General features: G+C 32.0%; 1 protein-coding gene across 5 annotated transcripts; it reads right to left on the minus strand.

The window, feature by feature from the left end:
• Positions 1-5,806: 5,806 nt before the first annotated feature.
• On the minus strand, positions 5,807-27,780 carry LOC115960288 (alpha-glucan water dikinase 2). 5 transcript variants are annotated; one of them, XM_031079096.1, is made up of 32 exons: positions 27,668-27,780; positions 20,783-20,871; positions 20,574-20,683; positions 20,383-20,461; positions 20,187-20,278; positions 19,943-20,096; positions 19,138-19,449; positions 18,501-18,611; positions 18,270-18,368; positions 17,847-17,978; positions 16,926-17,014; positions 16,265-16,399; positions 14,513-14,675; positions 14,341-14,430; positions 13,774-13,959; positions 12,764-12,826; positions 12,600-12,641; positions 12,356-12,415; positions 12,121-12,273; positions 11,934-12,017; positions 11,534-11,707; positions 11,276-11,382; positions 10,895-11,108; positions 10,636-10,739; positions 10,426-10,555; positions 9,820-9,945; positions 9,461-9,571; positions 8,917-9,015; positions 7,492-7,665; positions 7,326-7,418; positions 7,066-7,181; positions 5,807-6,104 (listed from the first exon to the last, which is right to left on the minus strand). In XM_031079096.1, the coding sequence occupies exons 2-32, from the start codon at positions 20,861-20,863 to the stop codon at positions 5,900-5,902; spliced, it is 3,888 nt and encodes a 1,295-aa protein (XP_030934956.1). In that variant the 5' UTR covers positions 20,864-20,871; positions 27,668-27,780; the 3' UTR covers positions 5,807-5,899. The 5 variants fall into 5 exon arrangements, with proteins under 5 accessions (XP_030934956.1, XP_030934955.1, XP_030934954.1 ...); XM_031079095.1 differs by lacking the exon at positions 27,668-27,780 and adding an exon at positions 21,870-22,011; XM_031079094.1 differs by lacking the exon at positions 27,668-27,780 and adding an exon at positions 21,870-22,011 and having other exon boundaries at positions 20,783-20,994.

The raw sequence follows: 27,780 nt of genomic DNA on the forward strand, positions 1-27,780 counted from the left end.
ATTTCTTTTTCTTTTTTAAAACAATTCATAAATAACATTTTTCCCTATAACAAAAACATAATCAAACTACATAATAATTAACACAATAGGAATAGCTATTACATTACAGTGCATGTTACTTGGGTTGTAAATGAGCAAAATTGTTCATAAATGGCTTAAGCTTGACTCGATAAAAAACTTGTTAATGTTTGTTTGTTTATAAGCAAGTCAAGATTAACCTATAGTTTTAGGCTTGATTAATAAACGAGCTAAGCCTGAGTAAAAAATTTGTTCATGAACATCCAGACTAGATACAAAACAAGTTGAGCCTAAGCTTGTTTATGTGTTTGGTAAAAAGATTGATATGAGCTTAACAAATAAACTCATATCTTTCTACGACTTAAATTAATTAGGAGTTGAAAAAACTCATCCAAACCAAATAGAATAGAACAAGCTTGATATGGACTTGATAATATAGTTGTGTTAAATTTTAAGCTCAAAAGCATAATATTGAGCTAAGTTTAAGCTTGATATTGAGTTCGAGTTTGGCTTGACTAGTGAATCAAGCCAAGCCGAGCTAAGTTCAAGCTTTTATACTTTATAACGAGATCAAGTTTGAATATTATTTGTAATCTTGATTCAAACTCAAGTCAAGATTGAACATTCTATAACGAGATCAAGCTTTTATACTTTATAACGAGATCAAGCTTTAATATTATTTATAAGCTTGATTCAAACTCAAAACAAGCTTGAACATTCTACCTCAAATCAAGTTTGAACATTCTACTTTTGTTGTTGAGTAGAGCTTGAACATTCACTACTCAACAAAAGCTTGTCTCATTTACAGTCTTACATATTACAGTCTACCAAACATACCCTAAGTCTAACAATATTTATATATAATAAAAGTGATTTCTAGTAAAGATTGTATAAATATGTCATTCCTTATAAAAGAGACGTTGCACTGATCACAATATATAACCTAAATAAGTTGTAAACAAAATTGTGAAATTTATTGTATTTATAGTATATATAGTTGTCCCCCCACCACTCTTTGAGATCTAAGATTATAAGACTTATCAAAAACCCAAAAAAAATGGGGGAAATTTAGACCCAAGATTTTATTTTAATTCTAACCCAAACCTAATGTTTAAAATATATAAACCTTAAAAGTTCCTCTTTCCATATAAAATTGAATATATACAAACCTCCCAAATAAATGTAATTGAATGTATGACCAATTGAATTTGAATATCTCTCTGGGAAAAAAAATGACTATGCGCAGCAAATCCATCAATTATGTGCAAGAATATTGCACACAAATTTAAAATAAAAAGGGATCATTTTTTTAAAAGAATTTTTTTGAGAGAGAGAGAAAAACAAATTTGAGTAGAGAGATCCAATACAAGTAGATTTTTTGTGTCAATGTTAAGCCTTTTGTCAGAGAGTCAATGTTAATCTTCTATCACATTTTCACCATCATCTCAAAAAGAATGACTTTCTTTTACATTTTTAATTTTATTTTTTATAGGATGCTCTCTTTTACATGGAAAATATATAATATATATTTGTTACATGAATAACAAATTCTCCTCCCCACTTATTAGCAAAACACGCAATTGGCATTTCTGATTTCATTGCCTAGATTGAAGAGACACCTTGCTTTCTTGAGCAAGCTCTATCCATGATATAACAAACTTCTCTAATCCTTAATAAAAGTTTTTCAATCTTTCTTATCAACAACAACAACAACAACAACAAAAAACAAAATTATCAATTCTTTCAATGTCACATTTTTGGTACTTTTCCTCATTTAAAGTTTTATTTCTTCAAACATATAGAAAGAAGATTGGAAAAACATATTAAAGACCAAGAACTTGTGTTTGAATTTAAATCAAACTCTAAATCATAATACTTCTGATATAGCTTTGAACACAAAGAACACATACACCAAAACAACACATGATAAAAACCCTAAGGAAGTTAGTCTAGTTCTTTCTTTTTTTTTTCTTTTTTCAAATTTTCATTTATTATAACTTTTTCAGTCTTTCTTATCAACAACAACAACAACAACAACAACAACAACAACAACAACAAAATCTCAATTCTTTCAATGTCACATTTTTGGTACTTTTCCTCATTTAAAGTTTTATTTCTTCAAACATATAGAAAGAAGTTTGGAACAACATATTAAAGACCAAGAACTTGTGTTTGAATTTAAATCAAACCCTAAATCATAATACTTTTGATACAACTTTGAACACAAAGAACACATACACCAAAACAACGCATGATCAAAACCCTAAGAAAGTTAGTCTAGTTCTTTTTTTTTTTTTCTTTTTTTTTAAATTGTCATTTATTATAACTTTTTTTTTTAATAATCATTTTAGTTAATGATGAACAAATCTCTTTCTCTCTCTCTCTCTGAAATAAATGTGAATAAATTTATCAAGACTTCAAAGGTATATATCCAAAAAAATATCCATAAAACTCAATAATGTGAAAGAATGGTGAGTAGGTTTGGTCAAAAACCATAAGATAAAAAACGAAGTGAGTTAACAACAAAATTAAAGTTAAGAGTCTTGTAGTTTAACTGGTTGGTGTCTTTTAAGATATCGATAAAATCTAAGATTCAAACCCCCTATTTCCAGTTGTACTTGTCAAAATCAAATCAATAAAGGAGAGAGAGAGAGAGAGAGAGATTTTAGGTATAGTGACCTACTTCAAGTGTATCTTATTAAAACTTCGCTTTAAAAATAATCCAAATTTAAAAGGTGCCAAACAAACACTAAGCATAAATAACTTAACATCAGAAGGATTAAGAATTTAGGATTTGAGTTGAAATCAAACTCAAACTATGGGCCTTTAATATAATTTTCCATTACTATTTGATATACTGTCAAAAGAAAGAGATTTTAGAAAAAAAAAAACAAAAAAACAAACAAAAATGTTGAGTATTGACATTAAAATAATAAAAAAATTAAAATTTTTATTTAATGTATTATTTTTCTTGAAATAAATGACATCATTTTTTGTAAATAAACGTGAAAATGTGATGAACTATGACAAAATGACCATATTGACATTATTATAAAACTTGGAGAGTGTAATTTACAAGTTCTTTTAAAGTGAAAAGGGCATTGTCAACTTTAAAATATTTTGTCCGATTGTAAAATAACCCCTCACTCAAGTGCATAAAAAATTAACCCATCAATTCGCAAAATACTCCCTACCCCACCCACCCATCACCGCATCCCTCCATGACCCAACCTCTTGCTCTCGGTAGCCAATCTCTCTTGCAACCCTCCCCTGTTGTAGGTTCTTCCATTCACACAACCCAATCACATGAAAAATGTTTTCCAAATGTGTAATCAAACACCGTAATATAATTTTTTAAATAATATTTTCAATTGGAAATTTTTTATTTTTCAGAAAATAAAATGAACCCTAAAAATACATACACAAACTCATGATCAAAATCTCAATAAAATCTGTTAGTTTCACCGATTTTCTCAATTTATTGTCAATCTTAAGGTTGAATGTTCCCATTAAATTCACAAAACAATCTAATCAACCAAAGTCTACTACATACAATTTCAAATTCTTTTTTCCTGTTTTATTTTTCTTTTTGTATCCAAATCTTATTAGGAAAAACATAGAGCTCGTAAAGAAGCCTGCATGGTGTCTTTGCTAAATATTGGTCACTTGCACATAGACCATACATGATTGAATTGGTTTTTTAAAAGGGGTTTTGTATGAATTTTAAAAACTTTAACATACTATATCTCGTGACTAATTGTGAGTAGTAGTGAAAATCTAACTGATTCATATGAAAGTGACAAATAATCAATTACAATTTACCATATAAAATAATTATAAAAAATAATATGATGAATATTACGGTTATAAAAATAGCGTGGTAAAATTATCATGTCAGAGTTTTTACCAGGCCAACAGCAGCAGTTTAAAAATTTGAAATGGAAAAAACAGAGAAGAGTCAATGTCATGGACCTAGGGGACGGGTAGGATTCAGAAGCTTAAAAGAAAAGTAAACTACCGAATATTCTATGAAGGCCACCAGCCCAGCATGGTCTTGGAGAGCCTTTATCTATATTTTTTATTCCTCTTTACAATATTTCATTATTTTGCGTGTATTGTTTTTGTTCCCGAGGCCCCGCAGATGAAAAGGTCTTACCTTCTTTTTTTTCTTTTTCTTTTTTTGTTAAAAGAAAGTTATAACTTCTCTAATGTAAAAAGTCCACTAGAATATGAATATAAAGTATAGACTTTAAATTCCGTATTTAAGTCGTCAAACTCAACTAACGAGGCATTTCTATTGGATAACATGCGCCTTTTCTTTTAAAAAGAATTGATAGTAACCCAGATGAGATCTAAAGGATTTAAATTTAGATATTTTTTATATTTTTATTTTTGATAAAATTTTAACTTCTAACGTTCGTTTATGATGATACTTCTTTATCATCAATTAAACTAATTAAAACCTATTAAACATTTTTATTGGATACATCAATATCGACAATCTTTTTATAAAATTTTTTGTTTGAAGGAGAGTTACAAGCTACAACTCTTGGTAATGGATAAACCTGATTGGAGATGTGATAATTAATTTATTCATTAATATGGTTTTTTTTTTGGTCACAATTTAGGTGGTATACATGATGTGTAAGTTTGAAATAAGGTTATGTTTATTAATTAATTAACTACAAGGGAGAACATTTGGCCCATTTGGGCATTTCCGATCCTCGCTTGTCCCATGGCCTAGCGAAATAGACAGGTCAGATATATGGGATCAAACCTGTTACAAGAACAAGCCCAATGGGCAAAATAGCATGAGAATCAAACATTTACTTCCACGTTAACAAAGATACATGCCAACTATCAAAAAGATTGTAACAAAAGCTCTACCCCTATCTGTTCCAAATGGACTGGTGTAGAGTTTCACCATATATGAGGACTTTTGGGAGAGTTAGAACTTATTAATTATTTGTTCAATAACTAATAATTGTTACTCAAAAAGGAAAAAAAAACTAGTAATTAATTGTTGATAAAGGGTTATTAAGAAATGAGAAATGCTATGTCACGACACTTTTGTAATAAATTTTATATGATAGGATGTTATTGACCATTACTGATGGGCAAAAAAGTATTTAAGTGGTTGATTCAAATTAAAACCAGTAACAACTTACCACATAAGATATATTGTGAAAATGTTGTGAAAGTAACACTTTTCTTAAGAAATTCAATAAAAAAAAAGGGTCCGTGTAAAATTCAACATCAAAGAAAGGGTCTCTGAGTAAACGCCCTAAACATACGCAACAAACTGCAAACCATGTCAGGTAAGTGAGAACTTGACCAAGAGACCTCAAAGAAACTTGGGGCCTCACAATAAAAGTTAGTCCTCCAGTTCAAAAATCAACCAAAAATTAATAAAAGAAAGAGCAGTTGTCCTCGGTGGGCCAAATTTACTTTTATCATTGACAATTTAGAGAGGTCATTGTTTTCCTATCAAAAAAAGAAAAAGAAAAAAAAGAAAGGTCATTGTTTTCATTAAAACTTTTTCAACATTTTATAAATGAAAACAATTCTCACAATATGAGTGAATTACGTATACTTTATAATGTATTTAATAAGAGATTCAGGAAGGAACCATTCCATGTCTATTTTCTTTTCCTTTTCCCCCTTTTTTTTTCTTCTTTCTACACGTTCTAACAAAATGATTGCAAAGTGCAAACACCTCTATAATATCCCATTTCACGGTTAATGACAAAAATTAAGTCACATCCATCCAAATATTGAACAACTGAAGGAACTTGAAATATTTATTATATCAGTGGGATGAAAATTTTATCTAAAAAATTTCAAGACAAATAGATTGAAACATCATGTTCATTTACTAAACCTAGATTTGTGGCCTTGTCTGAACCACATATATTATTCCATCTTTTACCACCCCTTCAATGTCCTGAGGACGACCATAAAGGCCTTCTATGATTTTTCCTGCCTCTGCAATTTTTGAGAAAAGTGAGACTTGGAAAGTTTTATCAACTACCAACCGATCCTTGGAGTAGTCTAACACAACTTCCTCCTCTTTATCCATTACTATGCTGCAATAAGTTCTTAGACACATTAGCATGCATCATTAAAGGAAGAGAAGCGAAGAAACAATATTTTCACACCCCAAATCAGATTGTATTTATGAGAAAGTCTGCAGTTTTGTAACAACTCCTAACATGCCATCATGTTGTTGCATGGACAAAGTTGTCTTGTTATTTCATTTATTTATTGTATATATGCAACATCTAAAATAACAAAATTGAGCCTTTGTGTGTTGTGATATGGTGTGACATTTTGCAATAGACTGTCAAGAATTTAACGGTGAAGGATCTGCAATTCTGCATGTAGTTAAACTGGTTGTGATAACATTCAAATACCTGGGGGTGCACATCTGAATTACTAAATTGGTATCCACCTAGGGGGCCATCTAGGCTAATATAAATGCAATGTGATCATAACCATGATACTCCCTCTATCCTATATTGTTAATCCTATTTAGAAATCCAATATTGTTAGGAAACATCAATCAATGGACGGTGTTTCAAATAATGATGTACTAGTTTCCAAAATAAATTTCCTTAATTTAGACTCTAGCAAGAATATTGACTTTTTAAAATAAAGGGTAAGTTGGGAAAGTTATCAATATTATGCTTACTGACTTTTCAAAGAGGAACATATTTTGGGATATCCCAAAATAGAGCAGAGGACCAACAATATGGGATGGAGGGAGTACTGGATAGCAGAACCACTTTGCCATACCAATTTGGAGGCTAATGCAAATGCATTGAGATCATAAACATCATATTGGATAGTGGAAACACTTCATCATACCAAATTGGGGATGACTTAGCCATTTCCATTTAGCAAATTTTTTTTGAGTTGTCCAACTCTCAAGATAGGTTCAACAAGTACGTCTCATTCTACTACTAACACAGCCAGTCAATGACTCAAGGAGATGAAGTTTTCATCTCATTGTTATAATGGTCTCTTAAATCCAACTTCATTACTAACCTGTCATAAAGCCCAGCACCTGCATATCCTTCCAGGTCCTCACCATTCGAGTCTGATCTGAATATAACAGACTGCTTACTATATAACCCTTTTAACTTGCTTGGGTAGCCAATGACCTGAAAATCAGATTCATATAATGTCCAGCTTATAAATAAATTTGATAGGCTTGCAGTAATTGAGACTAAAGTCAATTTCAGAAATGAAGAGTTTATGCAGGCAAATGGAGCATAGAGATGGGAATAAGGGAAGGTTGACCGTACAATGGGAGACATTAGATTGGACTTCTTGGTAATGAAGCTCATGGCGCGTCCAGGATATGCACCCACCAAAGTCTCTCCCAGGCCCTTCACAATCTGTTTTGCAGCAACAAAGAAGGATGAAATACATGCCAATCGATTGGTTTAAGATCCAAAAGGCAAGGCATACCTCAGTATAAATCTCTGAGGTGTCTCCTGATAAGGGGTTCTTTGTGTGTATCACAAAAGCATAATCGGCACATATAATTTCTTGAACCAATACAGCCATGCACAGATTTCCATGATCCAACTTAGCTTTCTTGCAACTAACATATGCTCTTTCATTCCACTTTGAAGCCCAAACCTACAGTGTACATGAGAAAAAAGCTGTTTATGTGGAAAGAGTTTCCTGTCACAGAGACTTCTAGTACTAGCAACAAATGGTAATCTCGCATGAAATGCAATCTTATGATACAATCTTATCTTATAAGGAATTTGCACATTTATATTTGATCATTTGACAAAAGGGGCTTGCAATTTCTGTTTTTATAGAAGTAACAGTCTATTATTGATAACTTCTAAGGGAAATTTTTTGACTAAAAGAGACTCTATTTGGTGCTTAAAAAAAAAGATTCTATATCTGCCATTGGAAAAAAAAATCACTTCACTTTTGCATTGCAGTCAATAAGACAGACAACTATCCACATTTTTCAAGATTGTGAGAAACTCCTCTAGTGACCTAACATATCTTTTACTTTGGGAGCTTGAACACCTAGAATTTTCTTGAATTCCATGTCTCTTTAACCTAAAATTCTTAGATTCTAAATAGCCTCAAATTTTCAATATTTTTAACAAGTAATGTACCATGACAAATGCATCATGCTAAAGATTTAGACCTTATACATGCACATAGGCCGGAAGCAGACGTGTGACTCCATCCTAAAACACATTGTGATATATCTATTCATATTTGGTCACTGCCAGTTCATATAAATTTCTCAAAAGTCATGACTTACTTCAAAGCAGCAGTATTTTTTTCACATTATGTCTAGAAAACTTCTGTTGTTACATCTTTGTAATAGAACATTATACTTTATGTTTCTAAATCAATTTACATTTCCAATAGCTATCACAGACTTCACAGCTAACAAAGTAGCAATCCTCCTTTGATTCTGGAGTATGTTTAAAATGTCACCAGAAAGAATTTGTCTAATATAGTTCACTGATGAGATCACATAAAAACATGATATGTAAAATTCTTGGACGTGAATAAATTTTTTGGGTATGGAGCATTAAGTAAACAAGCCATTAACTTCTGAAACTGGGAAGTAGAATGTCAGAGACATGAAATTGCAATGATGAAATTGCCTGTCATCATTCTTTTTTAATAATTTGATACATAATGCTAAAAATAAAATAGAGCCACCGGATCTGTAAATACACATGATTGATATTTTAGCCAAAAAAACGGGAAATAGAAAACACATGATTGATAAATTATGCTCAAAATATTGTGAAAGTCTGCTAAAAATAAAATAGAGCCAAAAAATCAGTAAAAAGCACATGATTGGTACATTATGTTTTTATATAGTGAGAGTATTCTGAGCACTGATACCTTCTTTATTGCTTGCCAAGCATAATGCCACCTCTCCTCGCCTTCATCACCAGGCCATGGCATTCTTGAACTTCTCATTTTGCTCTTAAGTTCATAGGTCTTCCATGAATTTCAAAAAGAGTGGAGCACATACAATTAAGTTTAGAAAATGAGCGAATCTGCTTTCTTGATAAAATGCTGATAATACAAGTTTATTTCAGAAGAAAATTTATCATAATTATAAACTCCACACATTCATATGACTGAGGTTAAGATGGATGCCTCTTGCCTAGGAGACAGTGTTGCATTTCACTTAGTTGAGGACTATATTCCCAAGGCTAGAACATAAAATGCATGAAAAGGTCAACGGAGGAAATAAAGCCAAGTTGGACTTCATCTAAATCATAGCGATTAAGCTATATGATATGGATTTATCTAATCAATAACTTGAATTTCAAAATAAGTATCTATTACAGATTCATAAAGCAGCATCATTCAAAGAGTACCATAGCCAACAAGCAACCATAAAACAGTGGAAAGAGATATGACAAAACATTATAATTACCAAAGATAAAGGAGCATTCATTTGTAGAACAGATTCCCGTACTGCTTGAAGTTTTGAAAGGTCACCGTGATGTACAAATTTCATGGACTGAGCAATCTTATTTGCTATATCCTGAAAGTAAACAAACACAAAAGGAATAATTTATGGGAACCAAATGGAAAAGATACATCTTGAAAAAAAGAACTTTTAAAAGAATTGGATCTGTAAATATTCACAATCAAAACTAGTTTTTATAAGAAGATTGAGAAGCCATAAAGACCAGCAGTAGTCTTCTTGGACCTCAACAGAAAATTTGAAGATTGAAAAAAAGTGTCGGAGTTTTATTGTTTTTATAATTTCTATTATAAAATGAGCTATACCTTATTGACATCTTCTGATAGAACAGTCTCAAAGGCTCCAAATGGTAGGGCAACTGACATTGGAATTTTAATCCATGATGGCACCCTTCCTCTCAAAAATTTGGTATTGCAAGATTTTGCACCAACCTTCAAAATAGAATATTTTCAAAACCATTAAAAACTAATCCTATTTTACTCATCTAGATTTCCGTTAGAACACACAAAAATCAATGCACACCACAACATACTTTGTTAGTCCATTGAATGCAAAACTAGTCTAATCATTCAGTGATAACAAATGTAATCAATAAAACAAGAAGTTGCTAGAGTAAAGAGAAACTAGTAGTAAAATGCTTCATTTTCAGTTATAAAATAAAAATAATAAAATGAACACACTAATCATGGCATATAATAATTGAAAAGGTATGCGCATTCTTTCCTATGATGCTTCTGCAATATCAATCATTGACCAAACTTGAAGTGAAGCCTTCTTATCAGCTTACAATCAAATAAGCACATAGCTAATTAGATAGGCCATACAAATCTGCTACAAGCATACAGGAAAAGAGAAAGTAGATAAAAAAAAAAAAAAAAGACAAAGCAGTTTGTAAGTTGCCATGAGCATACCATCTCGCTAGTGAACTCCTCAACTGAAACAGCATATTTACCACAGAAAGGTTTCCTTTTAAGGGAGATTCCTCGAGGAATGGAGAAAGAAACAAAAGAATCTTGAGAAACATTGAAGCTACTGATGTCACTGCAAGTATACAAGAAACCATGGATTTGGAAGGTAAGGAGGCATAATATATTAATCAAGTAACCACTTAAAGGACTTACCTGATAACTAAATTTGTTGACTTCAGACGTATTGATACTGCTTTGCCCTCTTTCAATTTGAGATCTCTAAGAATATTCGGATCAAAGCATGTGGCAAAACATACCTGTATCATGCAACTCTAGTAAGGTGTTACAAAATGGTGTCCTTAGCGAGGCATTTAGATGAGCTTTGGGTCTCATATTATATGAAAGCATTTAAAATTTGATTATATGGAAATTTACATTAAAAAATGTGAGAAGTGATGAAAAGATTGTATGCCTTGGAATTTCTTGCTCTAATAGCAACATGAGACAGAACATCTGGCATATCAGGGGTCAGCACAGCAACAACCCCATCTGGAATCTCCTCATTCCCTGTTACTCTGCTCGCAACTATAATGGTTGGTCTTCTATAAACTTTGCTCTGAGTAGTAATTAACTCATTAACAGAAACTATAAAACCACATACTTCCACAGGGCTGATAACCTGCCAACTGTTGGACACAAACTTTAGCACATTGTTTAGTTTTAAACCTTATAACAATGAAGTTACACAAAAGAAACCAATAAACTATGATCAGAAGATAAACATTTTGCAGTGGGATCTGGGTACAAGGGTTTATTCAGAGCATATAATGGATGACTAAAAACAAATCATTACCAGCCCACATTTGCAAATTTTCTAACAATGGGGTCAAAATGCTTGATGAGAGAAGACAGAATAGCAGCTGATCCTGCCCTTACTAACTCCTCCGTGAAAATATCTATCTGGCAACAGAAATTGTTAGAAGTAAACAAAAGTGTCCTGATCACAAAGACAAGAAGAAAAAGGTCTAATACAATAATTTAGGCATGAAACAAAAACCTTCCATATCAGTTTTATAGTTCAACATATAGTTGGCAAAGTTGGATAACATACCGCCCATTTCTCGACACCTAGCATATTACCAAGGTATTCTGCACTAGGCTGGATCTTTTTCTGGTAATTCTGAGACCTTTCAGAAAGAATTAGTTGTAGTCGATCAAGGACAGCCTTTGTTTGTAATGCCCACTGACCATCATTAGTGTATAGTTCACACACTCGGTACCAATCCTTTAAAAGAAACAGAACGCCAAATAATTTGAGAGAGGAGTTCCATTAAGCATTAAAACTTACCCACAAAAAAAAAAAAAAAAAAACCAACAACAACAACTCAAAAAAAGATTTCCTATGACTTTATATCTCAAAAAGCAAAGTATATGCTGCACCTTAATCCATACTGATGTCAACAGAAAAGGTTAATGAAGCGTTGACATTGACATGTTATGGAAAGATATACCTTAGTGCAGTAGATAAAATCTTCATTGTTGACTGTTGACAGACATAAACTTTCAAGTACTAAGGACATGAAGAACATTGGCTCCTGCTCATTCATAACAAAGTGAAGCATATAATTTTTGTTGCATAAAAAAGGCAAATATTAATTTATCCAACAACAAATGTAGAGGTTGCGAAAAGGCTAATACTGGTGGATGTGCAAAGTTTAGATCCTTGAATCCCCTTTCCATGCTTGTTCTAACAGCTGACGCTAAAGCAAGATCAAGGAAAAGTAAATCTTTTAATCTTCCATGAGAAGTGAGCAGACGGGAATGAAGCTCAATGCGAGATTCCAGTAACTTCTGAAAAAATAATGTCAGACCTTAAATCTTCCTTGCAATTCAGACACATAAACTTTAAAAAGTTCTTTAGAAAAAAGATGACCTCCATAAGTGGTCCAATATTTTCATCACCAACATGTGCTTTGACAAAATTCAGGCAGTCCTAAAATTTGACAACAAAGATGAATAAAAGTTACTCCTCATTTACACATTGGATTTAATAGAATATTCACACACGTGCAGACCATGCACAAACAACATGTAGATATATACACACAAGAATAACAGTCACACAAAGAAAATCTTCTATACATTAGTTGACTAGAAATTTAAAAAAAGATAATCACCTGCAACTTTAGTGACAAACCACCAACAGAATCTACTGAACCCTGAAACACCAGAGGATGAGGTTGTGGGCTAAACACTTGATGGGTGTGTAACTTTCCATTTTTAAAAAATAAAGCTAATGTACTGTCCAAGAAACTCATCAAACATCACATAATGTAATTACCTTGACAGAGGAACCCAAACAAGTTTCAATTGCGGATTCAAGGTCAACACCTGAATGAACAGCCTGCAACATATGATACAAGTAATAAGAAGTTTACTAACATATGTAGAAAGAAATCTAGAATAAAGAGTCGATAGAAAATTTCCGGTAATACGATTGACTCAATGTATGTCAAATTAAGCATGACCCACATACAACATGGAACCTCCCAACTTAGAGTCATTCAATAGTTTGACTTGAAAGTGGGTTAAGTTAAATCAATTAGGTAAGATAAATATAAAAATAAAAACAATATCTCAATTATGAAATTGTTCATGTTATGGTTAAATTATTTTCAATAATTCAATCAAAGCTCCAAAATTGAATTTACAAAAAAAAGGACTTCCATTAGACCATTCTTCTAGTCATTGAACACGATAAAACAATTTAGCTACCTATTTTTTCTACAAATTCCTTTTTTTTTTTTCCTTCTAAACTTTAGGAATCGCTAAGTCTCATTTTTTTATAAGTGAAAGTCTCTAGTTCTCATGTGAAAGATTTATTTAAAATGTTTCTTCACTGCTAAATTTTATTTCCAATTTGTTTAATTTTTAAGTGGAATAAATTCCCAAATTTGTTTACTAAATTCTTTGAATTTTTTAAGAAGAAACTAGCATGGGAACAGAAACCCTAAACCCTAGAGCATAAAATTAATAGACACCAGTGAAGGACATCATGAATTTGTAATATAATGGGCTCCCTCAGGTTGTATAACACCGCATCCATATGAAAAACTTGGTCTGCCATATAACTCATGACAACAGGCAAGCTTGCTAGATGCTATTTGCGTATTAAAGTCATCATCACGACTCAACTTAACAATCTATGAACATGCCTTAAATAGCTATGATTGCTCTATTCGAAAATTTGGTCAAGAACTTCCTCTTAAATCAATACAAACAATTGTTAATTAAACTCAGATAGACAATATCATGAAAATGTTAGTTCCTTGTCCAAATTTTGTTGCATACCTTTAATGTCCTCAAGTACGCTGTAAGATCACGGATGAGTCCCTCCTTAGCATCAGTCCTGAAGTGAGGTTCTGACACAATTGGACGGTCATAGCTTGCAAGCTTTTTTTTGGTGAGACCATGTGCATTTAATGTTTGCCAATAAACATCAATTCTAAAACCACTTCTCACATAATTTAAGAGTGCCTGTTATGAAAAAAAAAAAAAAAAAAAGGAATTCAAAGATCACTTTGCAAATAATCATCACACCAACGCCAACAAGTTTGGGTCTTAGCTTGGATGTTCATTGCGTACTTGGTGACAACTTATGTCATCCATTTGACTCTTTTGGTTGCCTATGATGGTCATCTATTATCAGATATTTTCACTTGGTACAGAATATTGATAAATCAGTATGTTTACCTAACTTATTTAGACAGAACATATAAAAAGATATAAATTATATAACACATCTAAAGAACATTTGATATTTTTCAATCAAATGCAAGACCCACTACGTGATCTCTTGATGAATCAATGTATGGTCAGGTATGGGCTTTCTATAACAGAAATCTATGAATTATATACCTCACAAATGATCACATCATCTGGGCTACTATTATTGTGTAACTTTTGGTGCCATTCCTCCATCATTCCAGTCTTGCAGTCATTATTTCTCTGATGGTGAAAAAACACAGATACATTAGTCAAATGCCAATGCAACATAAGCCATTTATGCAGCAATCACAACAGAATATACCTGAAGCACAAGTATTTCATCACGGATTCTCTGCCCAACATCACCCTGACCTCCACGACCAACACATGTCATTACAAGTCTCACAATTTCCCGATCATTTGGCTGGTTCAAATATATTCTCTGTAGTATATTGGTAAACTTATCTTGAGCTTCACTGATTTCACTGTGGATATATTGAATAAAAATGATGTATAAATCAGTTTGTTGTCAAGCAGCGGAAATATTAGGTCAACACCTCTGTCTCACCAAACTCAAAAGTTGGGTAAAATACAAACAAGATATGAAGAAAAGAGAAGGGTCCTAATGAAAGATACCACATACAACAATAAGTAAACATATACCAAGCTGTGATGTGGGCATAATTTGGAACTTTATCTAGATGTGGTAAATTTAAAGTGCTTTAATCAATTAAATCTCATTAATTGATGGTGTTAACTCAACTGACCTTAGAAATAAGATTTATTTTATTTAAAACATTCACTTCAAGTAGAAAACAAGTCCTTAAAGTTGAGAAAAGCAATCAAGGAGGCTTATGGTGGTCCATAACCTGTTGGAATCCCCCCCCCCCCCTCTCTCTCTCTCTTCAAAAACAACAACAGAGCGAGGGCAGGGGATTGTTGGGGCTGAAAATCCACCTTTTGATTAGGGGATCTAGAGATCCATCTCTCCACCAATAGCTAGAATAAAGATTTATAATTCCCATGTTAAAGTCGCATCGTACCAGGACCATACACTAATGGATGAACAACCTAATCTAACCTTGTCTTCCCAAATGTACATCACTTAGAACCTTTTTCAGGAAAACATCTTATGAAATTACATAGACTTGGGGCAGTAACATGGGCATCAAGGTTAAAAATAACGATTTTTTTTTTTTTTTTGGAGTTGCAACATGTGTTTGTCCCCAAAACATGCCTGAGAAATACTCAGATTTAATGTGCTCAACAAGACCAAACATGCATGCTGCATAGATGAAGTTCATTTTAAATTTGAAGCATGCTGACAAGAATTTCCATGTGTGCAAGATTTACCTTCAAGGAAAGGGACGTGGAGGCAACCAAAATGTGAGCGGGAAAAAAGTCTATAATTGAAAAATCTAGCAATTAGTTATCTTCCACTAGCATTTTAGTTGCATGCAAAGGTTAATTTCCTTTTGGTATTTAGAAGAAATGAAAACTCAAGAAAAAATAATTAATATGGTAATTCTTCCTTGATAGAGGTCAGACCAATGGCAAGTGCCTTCTACTAAAAGTGATAGGTTGCAGGTTCAGGACAAGAAATCAGCCTCTCCAAAAAAATAAAAATGGGGTAAGGTTGCGTACCTTCTTCTCTCCCAAACCCCACAAAAAAGGGAGCTTTGGTCATTGGGTACAACCATTTTTAACTCCTTCCTTGATATAATATGATCAAGTTCTAATGACACCAACCTCAAAAATATGATGGTATGGATAGAAATTGACACTTGTATACTCTACATGATATGATGAATAAATGAATCCTAGCTATGGGCCACCAGAAGAAAGTGCTCACCTAATAGTGCTTTTAAATTATAGATTCCACCAAACTAAAATTCCAAATATCGAATGTTTAGTATTCAAGTAATAGGTTGTTTGTACAAAGTGATGAAAAAAAGAATTATAACTACAAATAGGTAATCCTCAATCAAGGGAAAAGCGTGCTTTACAATACAAAATAATCAAAATGATGAAAAAACAATAACAAACAAAAGCTAGGGAAGCATATAACTATTACCGAGGCTTAACATTATAATTCTTGTTCCATGTGAGATGCCTGCATGCCATGAATCTAAACCAGACTAATATACCAATAAGCCCAAGTTCTCCTTCAGCTTTACAAAGCTCCATCAACTCTGTTGCAATGTTGAACCTGCGTCAGGTAAGTTTATAAGCTAGCATATTTTTGGACAAAATTATTGAATATGAGGCAAGATAGAAGTTCTGTTTGCTTTATTGCACTGTCATAACAATTGTCATATTACACATTCCATGCCACATAGGTGGATGAACAAAGGGGAAGCTAAGAAATAGTTCAATAAAATAACAAATAAGTTACCAATTGTCCCAAAAGTTTAAGTTATTAAGAAATGATGAATTTAATCACTTAATCATAATTCTAACACTCCCCCTCACATGTGGGTCCAAACTCCCCCTTAATAAGTGGGGTCCAACAAGTGAGATTTTTAACATTTAATAAGTGGTAGAGTGGAGGCAGGGAATGAACTTAGGATCTTTTGCTCTTATACTATAATAAATTACCGATTTTCCTAAAAACTTATGCTGTTAGGAAATGATAAATTTAATCACTTAACCATAATTGTAACAATAACCATCAGTATACATGTGCAAATAAATATATTCATATTCATTGTAAGACCTTAGGTTCATATCTTAACCTGTGCATCAATGACCTCTCAGCCTCTTTTTCTCTTCTAAATATTTCATCGAGTAACCATCTGACAATTCCTTCCCCATCCCCATCAATCTGCATTTAAGGCAATTCAGTCTCAAAGACAAACTCTAAAACAAACACAAACTATTCTACAATAAAAGACTGCAAAATTTAGAGTTCTACAACAATGTTTGGCAGACAAAATAGTATTTAACAATGAAACAAAGGAACCTTAACATATGAGATTAGATCAGCATGACAAATAATGAGCATCTCCAGCCACAGCTAGATTTTTTTTAAATGCCATGCCACCTCTAGAATATCCAAAAGGGAAAGAAACAGACCAATTACTGAGGAAAATATTTGTTTACTCATACGTCAAAAGAAAAGATCCTATATATATATATATACCAATCCTTCAATCCTCCTCAATTGATAATTTCAAAATATAGCTTCATTGCTCAGCAAATTGGCTAGAGATATACTCCTAAAGCCAAGGGCACCAAGGAAGATAAATTTATGTTTCTCACTTCTATGCTCATTTACTTTTAATGAGCTTGTAGAAGGTTGGTAATCAATCTTAATACATTAACCAATGGTTTGTAGTGTGTGAATACCATGCATTATTTTATTTTTTTTAGGGGGGCTCGGAGGTCATATAACAAAATGTGAGATCTGGTCTAAACAAGTGCGAGAAATTCGGCCATAACAGAAACCTCAAATGAAGACAAGCTTTTGATTTTATCAGTATTCATTCAGTACAAGATAGTCCTATATTTACTAGGCATGATTTTCAAAATTCTAGTTTCCTAAGCTGTATAAGTTGATCCTGTAGACAAGCATCTATGTATAAACCCATTCCCCCATGGCATATAATAATAGTGAGAGAAAAGAATAAGTAATCCCTAGAAAAAAAGAGAATTACCTTCCCACTAGGTTTCATTGGTTTCAGGCTGACAAAGAAATTTTTCCCATTATTTTTGATCCAAGATCCACCAGTCCATATCACAAATTGGATACCCACAAAAGTCCTTTTCTGCAAATTAACATCCACGACCTTTTTTTTTTTTTTTTTTTTTTTTAAGGGAAAGGTGGGGGAGGACAAAAGAGTTGGTCAGTACAATGCATTAACTTAAAGAACAACAACACAGACAAGCCTTTGTCCCAAAATTTTGAGGTTGGTCACATGTATCATTCTCTGCCATTCTATCCTATCCAAAAATTATACACATTACATCCTTAATTAACATGTTCTATTTTACTAGTTCTACTAGTGTTAATTAATTTAAACACAAGTGACAGAAACTACGCAAAGAAAATTCATGCAAAATTCCATGGCATAGATGACCTGAAAGAATCCTTTTCCAGTTGGTGTCTCTGTAAAATAAGTTTGACATGCTCCAGAAACCATCTTTGATTTTTCAGGTAACATATCTGGTGGGGGGGCCTGCAATCAGTAAGAGAAGCACCCTGTGAGATGAAGTAACCTTCATACATAGACTGTGTTGAATAGTTTTCATGTCCTTGAAATTTTATTGACTCATTATTCATATATTACTAACTTGGGAGACAAACTCACCAACCATTCCTCAGGGGACAACTTTGATACGCCCCAGTGAAGCACTGCAGAACCTTTCATGTTTGTAGCGACCAAAATGTGATAGTCACCCCAAACAACTTTTAGAAGGACCTGTATATGCTCATGAATTGACAAGTCAAAGAAAAATTTCTCTCCCAAAAGTCATAGAGATTGTTGCACTGGCTTATATAAATATTTAATGGACTGTATTCCAGCAAAACAGGTGAAACTGCAATCTAGTATGTTAGGAAATTAACCATTTCAATCCAATAATATCAGATATTCTTCATGATGGTTTAATTTCTCTGCTAAGTTAGTTCAGAAGCTCAGTGGTTGACCTTTCAACAACACGTTGACTAAGAAAGATTGCTCTATTATAATGTTAGCAATATCTTTTAGTCTAATTGAACAGCCATCAATACCCAATCCAATGGTCATTGGACTAAAGAATCTAGAATCTAAATATTGGCCAAAGCAAATATTTCTCAACAATATTGATTGAATGAATTGGATATAAATCATGACATAACTAACATAAGTCCACTTATACATTTGATATGATATAAGGACATGGAGTTTCCATCACAGCATTTGTTCTTTTTAACATAAAATAAATTCGTGTCATGAGAAAACTAACCACAATTTCATAGTTTCCAACATGATAACTTTGCCGTGAGACCACAATATCTCCTCCCATGGATTTCTCTATAAGATTCAACAACGCTGATGACTGCACCCTCATGTGTCCCTCAGAGTGCTTTTGCAACCATTGCTCAACATTATGTCTCGTTCGGTAAGAGTATGGAATACGACTCCTAAATTCTTCTCTATTATTAGTCGTAAATCTAGTACTGGCACCGGCAGTTAGATAACTACTCTGCAGCTCATTCAAGGATAAGCCCTTGGACAGCTGACTTTGGAACTCTCTCAAAGCATCATCATAATCTTTCTGCATCAGAAGTACAATGTAACCAGTCCTAAAATGACTGAAATTTCTTAAGAAACTAGAAATTCTTTTTGAGAAACAATGATCATCACTCTCTCCAATGTATAATAATTGATAAATGCTATGGAAATAAATACTTTCCAGAAATTACTAAACAGAAACAACACGAACAACATTGTCAATATCCCACTTCATCAAAAAAAGAGAGATAAATATGCATAATCTATAACACAGCCATCCTACCTTGGTAATGGGGATTACATAAAAGGAGATGGCTAATTAAAGTGACAGAGGATTTTAAGCACGAAAGTATAACCGAATATCATGATAACGAACAGATAATGCAACAGATACTGATGTCTTAAACCTTAATAAAGGAGCAGAACAGGAGCACACTGCACCATGACAACGTGACAAATGAAATGTGCCACATATTCAGTTTTAAAACAAGTCTCAAATAAAGGGGCTTATTGCCAATGGCAATCAATAGAACTACCTTTTGTTGCAGTGGTGAGCTTATTGGCCTACCCCTGCTTTCCCATAGTAAATACGCCTTGCGATCTATAAGATCCTTTGGAATAGGGGGATGAGAAGGAGTAGGATCATTCTCAGGTATCTCTATCTGAAAATTCCCATGGTTTAATTTCAACCTAGAATGCATGAGATAGAAGTCATCAAGATTCAAGCATGCCTCAGAAGCCTAAATTGGCAAAGATGAAAACCCAGAGAAGAGAACCAACCATCTATCCCGACTGCCATCTTTCAAAACAAATTCAATAGCATGTATGTTAGGGTCCCGCAACTCAATGATTAATAAATATACTTCTCCATTCTGCATCTTAAAATCAACTACAGATTAATAATAAGCTCCTAACTCAAGTCAAACCAATTGTAGAAAATTAACCACAGAGAAGAGAAAGTGAAAGAAGGATAAACCTTCCTAAATGGTGTCTGCATTGCACCTTGCATGTAAGGCATTGTCCCTGAAGGATGATCCACAGCAATGAACCAGTTTCTATGGGGAAAAATAAACACATATATCAGTATTACTTCTACATACAACATGAATGTGTGCGTGCATACGTGTGTGTCTATTTGTGTATGAAGATTCTTTGGTTCTCCTTTACATATTTCCACGGTAAAGATAACCCCAATGGAGTATCCAAGTTGTTGTACAGTTCTTAAGTTGAAGTTCAATTCTAGCATTTCGTCCACTTGAAGATCCAGTCACATTAATCTGGCGTAAACCAAGCAACACAAGTTTAATTAACTTTTCCAAAGCGTACATAAAATAAGATATATCCACAACTCATCTGCACAAACAGAAAATCACTACCTGAAGTTGCATCCCTTCCACAAGCTCAAAATGATGAGCCCGAGGAACCTGGGTAGAGCTGGTAGCCTTTGAAGATGCCATAGCAGCAGCTTTTCATGTAACACCAGCAAACAGCGTTTCAAACACCACAAGGAATAGAAGAAAAGCCTCTCTATTTATAAGCATTGAGGGTCCAAATCATTGAGCTGTAGCAGATTCTTGAAAGGTAAAATCTGAAAGTTCACGTTCATCATGATTTTTTTATTTTACTTTACAATCAGTAGTGATTGAGCAATGCTAGAGACACACCAAAAAAATTTAAAAACTTTCTGAACTGGCAATTGTGATTGGTGCAACATCAGTTTCACATTGGCCCACCACTTGCACCATGCCTCAACAATTTTTAAAAAAATTGTTGTATTTTTTTGGAAAATGCTAAAGTTACTACAAAAAGCTTACAAACTGATATTACAATAAATGTAATTGTTGCATTTTTATAATTCAATAGTTGATGGGGGATTTGAACCTTGAACGTCTCAGTTGGAAACACCAATAGGTGCCAGTTGAGTTTCAAGGCAATTAGCTGATTGTTGCCACTTTAACAACATAATAAATGAATATCTAAGTTACTTTTTTTGCGATCAGTGACATATCAGTTTGTAACATTGTAGTGAACAAAACATCACTCAAAAATTGTGGTCACTAGACTTATTGGTAGTGAATCTTCATGTGTTACTTTACCAATTAACACGCACAAGCTATAAGGTTACATTACAAAGAAGTCAAATTTACCAATTATTTTTGCAAAAGAACAATTGGAATCACATACTAACATATGCCATAAAATCAAATTGATATAAATATAATATATGCCATAAGATTGTTTTATATTTTAATCAAATCTCCACTTAGGAAAAGCAAATTCATATGACTGTGATTGTGATGTGATTAAGAATCTCTAGGCATAAAGCTTAGAAAAAAAGATGATTATATGAAAGGGAATTTTCTTTTGTTTTTGTCATCAGTGGAAGTCAAAAAAAGACAAAAAAGCTAGGGTTTTTTGTTTCTCACAGAAAAAGATATGGAAGGAAATTCAAATTACGATTACTTGTGGAAAAGATAGGAAAGAATCCGATTCCGATTCCGATGCTTTGAGAGCTTTATAAAGAGTTCCACGTTTCCATATCTCAAAGTGAGAATCGATACCCATTATGGTTACAGGGATCATCATCGATACTCGAATAATCAGACAGAGATATTTTAGATTTTAGGATTGAAAACCGAGCAACGGTCGTTTCTTCAAGATATCAGCGCATTTTAAAGGGAGAGTGAGACAGGACGATGTGTCGTTTTATAAAAGCGTTAAGCCAGTGCGCATAAACGACGTGGCGTTTTTTAAGGCTAAACTACAACATAGACCATAGTACATAACCCTTTTTTTTTTTCTTTTTTTTTTTAAGGCTAAATTACAATTTTGATCCTCCAACAATAAATGAGGGTATTTCGATTTGGAAAAAAAATTGGACAAAATTTGACTACAATAAATAAATAAAATAAGATTGTTATATTTTTTGAAAATTTAACCACTAGATTGCATGTTCTTTATATTTTTAATACATATGTCAAATTTTGTATAATTCAGATTTTATTTACTGCTAGTATGTAACTTGTGCTTACGCATGAAAATGATGAATTGTTGTGGTGTTATTAATGTTAGTTTGGGTTATTAAACATATAGGGCATAGTTCAACTACGACATTTGGAAATACTAAAATAGTTTTTTCTTGCAATTTTCATGATATTGATTACGCCAAATTTCTCATTACATTATTATTACGTACATAATTTTGAAAATCACTGTATACTATATATACAATATCAATTCACAATTATTGTCTGTGAAATTTTACTAAATATAGTACAAACTAAAATAATAAATTGGTCAAATAATATCTCCTAAATTGAATGAGAATAGATGCATGAGATCGTTCAGTTCAATTATATTTTGTTATGTTCAATATCTTCGCATACAAAATATTTGAATAGAAATAGTATAAAAAATATGCTCATTAGTTTAGGAAAAAAAAATAACATTAAAAATCTAAACAATTTAATTTGCATGGAAAGTTAACAAAAGCAAAATCCAATTCTAGTTGATGATGGACTGTACATAGTCATGGTATATTACATAAATGACTTATAAACTTAAATTGTTTTTAGTTATAAAAAAAAAAGTTCATAAATATAAAATCATTCAAAAATTATGTTTTTTTATTTATTTATTTATATTAAATTCATCGTTTCCTATACTAAATTAACTCATTTAGTAATAAAATTAAAAAAAAAAACTTAGATTAGATGGAACATGTAAAGCAAAATTAAATTCTAATTGAAATCCAATTTTTACACCGAATCAACTCACTTGACACAAAAATTTAAAAACTTAAATTAGATGGGACATGTGGTGCAAAATTAGACTCTAATTGAATTTCAATTTAAAATCAAATTGGATTTTCTCTCAACTTTACCTATTAATATATATATGCTCCATAAACCTTTTTTTATGCGTAATTTTAGACTGCAAAAATTTGTAATTTAAATAATTGATTGATGACATAGCTATTAAACTTTGATTTTCGGAAAATTTATAAGTATTGAAGATATAAGAAGAAAATGTAATTTAATGGTGGATTTTCAAAATTCACATCAAATAAAAATATGTTGAATGAAGTTGTAACCTTAGGCTACAACCAAGGTTGTAACCAAACTTTGTCATTTCAATTTTCTTCTTGTGTATGTGTCTATTTGACAATTCAATAGTTCAAGTTGGGGGTTTTGAACCTTAAATGTTTTAATTGGAAATATTAAAAAGTATCAATTGAGTTATAAGACTTTTAGTTTGTTATTATATATTTAATTGTCTCAATTTTGTCCGTCAATTTTTAATATCAAATCAATTATGGATGGAATGATGAAATATAATATGTTGATCAATCTAAAATTTTAAACCTTACAAAATAAAATTTAAATAATCTAATTTATTTATATTTATAATTTGATAATTACAACAATAAGAAAGGGAAATGTGAATCTTAATAGGTAATATCACCGAATATATCCAAATTAAAAAAATGTAATTTACTATTTAGTCTAATCAACGTGTTGTAAAACTTTTGTTAAAACATGGAAGACATGAAAGGGAATTAAATTGGCATTGAACTTATAAATATTGACATTTATTTTTAGAGACTTTTTTTAAAAATGAACACAAATAATTTCAAATATTTACATATGTTCTCTGAAAAAATATTGTTTTTAAAAAATACTCATCTTAAAGCTACACTTTCAACCACTTTTGAGTTTTGATACGTATTTCAATGGTGTTTTTTTCTTTCACCAAATGACTCCATTTTTAGTTAAACTATGCATTATTTTCTACATTTTCCTCCCATGACACTTTTCAACTTTCAACAAAACAATAACGCCTTTCAACCAAAAAAAAAAAAAAAAGTACCATCTAGATTTTGCTTGACCAAGAAGGACAACAATTCTTTATAAACTATAAGGTCAAAAATGCAATGCCCAATGTGTAGAAATGGATTCAAATTCTATTATATAAATATGTAATATTTTGAAATATGTTTTTACTTTGGGGGCTTAAAATTTGAAATAAACACTTGCTATCAATTTTCTAAAAAAGATGTTATCAAAATATACCATATGTCCAATATTGTGTTATCTATAATTTCGCTTTTTTTTTTTGGACATAACCCATTTTATTATTAGAGAACTCTTTGATGATGGTGCTATATGAATGTGGTGCAAAATCTGCTTTCGAGTTTTGATCCAATGAACCTCATGCTTTGTTTAGTTTTTAATGATACATGCACGATAAAATTTCTTCCTTATCTCACAAGTTACATGTGTAATTACTTATTACTTGTCTCTTGCGTAAACTTAAGATGGAAACCTTGGTGTACAATTGAAAAATAAATCATGTAGGATTATGAGTTCTAGCTAATTTTAGCAGGCGATCTTAGAATATCTTTGCAAATATGGAGAGTCAATAGGAACAATATATTTATTAGTTGTTAGTCTTCATGGATAACATTTTACAACTTAAATATCGCATAGGAAGCATATGAAAATATACCTTCAAGCCTATATAAATCCAACTGCAGCACCTATTCTAATCATTGGTCTAGTGACTTATAGAAAAAGAGTTAATTAGAGAGTCTAGATGATGGAGTACCTTTCTGTTTTGAAAATTTTCTTCTTCGTGATGAATGCTCAACTTATTGGGAACATTTTTGGTTATAAAGAGTTCTGTACCAAAGCTGATCAAAAGCCAAAACGAAGGTCGTTGTTCTTGTTAGAATATCAAGAGAGTTTTTTCTAATTTGGATCTCTCCTAAGCAACAGGTAACCAATCAAGTTTTTAATGTTCATTGTTTTCAAGAATAGTTTTCAATTCATCTGGTAAAAATGTTAGTTATAATTCTACTTAGATTTTGGTTTTTTTTTTTTTTTTTTTTTTTTTTTTTTTAATTCTTTCATCAACTGAAGTTTATTCTTTTCTTGAATGTTACAGGAGGTAAGATATACTGTGAGTGCAATCAATATGAAGAATGCTGTTAATTGCAAGAATAATTTGTGTTGCTGACTTTAAAAATTCATCGATTAATAAAAATTTTGACTTTCCTGTAACCTCTTGCATCTCTTATTTTGGGACTCAATAAAATTTCAGTTAACCTTGCATCTTTAGAGGAATATTTCATGTCGTTTAATTGTGAAATTGACCAAAGATATGATCTAATCAAGGTCCACATATTCAGTAATAATTTTTCATACAATATGTTGAATATGAACCAATTTTCAGAAAACATAAGGTTCCCTCACAATGAATAGCTAAATCAATATTATTTTTGAGATTTGTAACTGTTTCAAGCCAATATACGCAAAATGCTACTAAAGAGTTAGGTCTTTTTAGATATACACTACGGTCAGTTTCTTTAAGAGCTTCTCTCCTCTCCCTATGTGTGTGTGTTTAAAAATTTCTTTACCAATTTAATTTTCTAATTAAATTGCTCAAAGACTAACAGTTAGAGGCTCCTTCAAGATTCACTGAGAAAAATCTAAACTCAATCTTATTTCGTAGCTCGTTAATTTTACAAACTGGGGTTGAGGAGTCTGTGGCTTCAATTGGCTCCATTCAAATATCGTGTTTAAATTTGGACATAAAATTGCCAAGCATTGGACGTGTGGCACAAATTAACAGATTTTGTGAACCAGTCTCAACAGTCAATCATCAGTGTTCAATTTTCTTTAAAAGACCAAATTCTCTAATTCTTTGCGGAAAGTTATCCTATATTTGAAGTATTGTATATGTGTCGTAAAAAATATTTTATTAATAATGTTTTATTTGTCGTATCATGTTATAATTTTTCAAATGTTATTTATTTGTATCACCATATTGTACTCTAGTCCATTCATCCTAGCTGAGAGCTTTGTTTGCTTGTTGGATTATGCTACAATTTGGAAAGACTATATTTAAAAGCTACAATTTGTATATCTCACAATTCTCTGATGAAACGACAACAATTCTATATCCCACTAGAAGATCCAAAATGCAAATCCCCCAAGAATTTAATTTTATTAAATGAATAGAAGTGTGAGGAAAAAATAATTACAGGAAGTTGTAATAGTTTTTTACTGTCAAGACTCGAAAGAGTCAGCCAGTTGGTTTGTGGTATCTCCCAACTCCCAAATTTGCAGTAGCCTTCGTTATTTTTTTCTTCACAAGTAATAAACGAATTTACTTACCTCGAAAAAAAATAAAATAAAAAAGATTCATTCATTAAACTTGCAACATAATCCATGTAACATCAAATAACTATAAATCTCAAGGGTGATGGATTTACAATTTATATTCAATCTCCCACTGTTACCAGTTCCTGCAGGTAATAATACAAACTCCAACTTTTTTTCCTTGCCACCATGTGCCCATCTACCACCTATAGGGGGGCAATAAAATTTTCATTATTAAACAGACCCCACTGTCCTCAGACATTTCATTGTGTGAGCTGTAGCAGATTCTTGAAAGGTAGAACCTGAAAGTTCATGTTCATCACGATTTTCTTTTACTTTACAATCAGTAGTGATTAAGCAATGCTAGAGACACACCAAAAAAATTTAAAAACTTTCTAAACTGGCAATTGTGATTGGTGTAACATCAGTTTCACATTGGCCCACCACTTGCACCACGCCTTATATTTTTTTGGAAAATGCTAAAGTTACTATAAAAAGCTTACAATAAAATGCTAATGTTATTTTTATAATTCAATAGTTGATGGAGGGTGAATTTGAACCTTGAACGTCTCAGTTGGAAACACCAATAGGTGCCAGAGTTTCAAGGCAATTAGCTTATTGTTGCCACTTTAACAACATAATAAATGAATCTCTGACTTACTTTTTTTGCATCAGTTTGAAAGATTGTAGTAAACAAAACATCACTCAAAAATTGTATGACTAGACTTATTGGTAGTGAATCTTCATGTGTTACCTTAATAATTAGCACACCCAACCAGAAGGTTGCATTACAAAGAAGTCAAATTTACCAAAATTGGAAACACATACTAATTACTATAAAATCAAATTGATATAAATATAATATAACATATGCCATAAGATTGTTTTATATTTAATCAAATCTCCACTTAGCAAAAGCAAATTCATATGATTGTGATGTGATTAAGAATCTCTAGGCATAAAAAGCCTAGAAAAGAAGATGATTATATGAAAGGGAATTTTCTTTTGTTTTTGTCATCAGTGGAAGTTAAAAAAAAAGCTAGGGTTTTTTTTTTTCTCACAGAAAAGGATATGGAAGGAAATTCAAATTATGATTACTTGTGGAAAAGATGGGAAAGAATCCGATTCCGATGCTTTGAGAGCTTTATGAAGGGTTCCACGTTTCCATTTCTCAAAGTGAGGATCGATTCCCATTGTGGTTACAGGAATCA

This window comes from Quercus lobata, chromosome 9 (assembly GCF_001633185.2).
Source record: "Quercus lobata isolate SW786 chromosome 9, ValleyOak3.0 Primary Assembly, whole genome shotgun sequence".
Taxonomy (NCBI): Eukaryota; Viridiplantae; Streptophyta; class Magnoliopsida; order Fagales; family Fagaceae; genus Quercus; species Quercus lobata.

Bases quoted from the DNA above. Each gene is read 5' to 3' on its own strand.
- LOC115960288 (XM_031079096.1), bottom strand. From the start codon at position 20,863: ATGGCATCTTCAAAGGCTACCAGCTCTACCCAGGTTCCTCGGGCTCAT. The intron at 16,400-16,925 runs GTTAAGATATGA...TACCTGACGCAG, and splicing joins GAGAGGTCATTGATGCACAG to GTTCAACATTGCAACAGAGT. The intron at 12,018-12,120 runs GTATTAGCCTTT...ATGAATGAGCAG, and splicing joins TAAACTTTGCACATCCACCA to GAGCCAATGTTCTTCATGTC.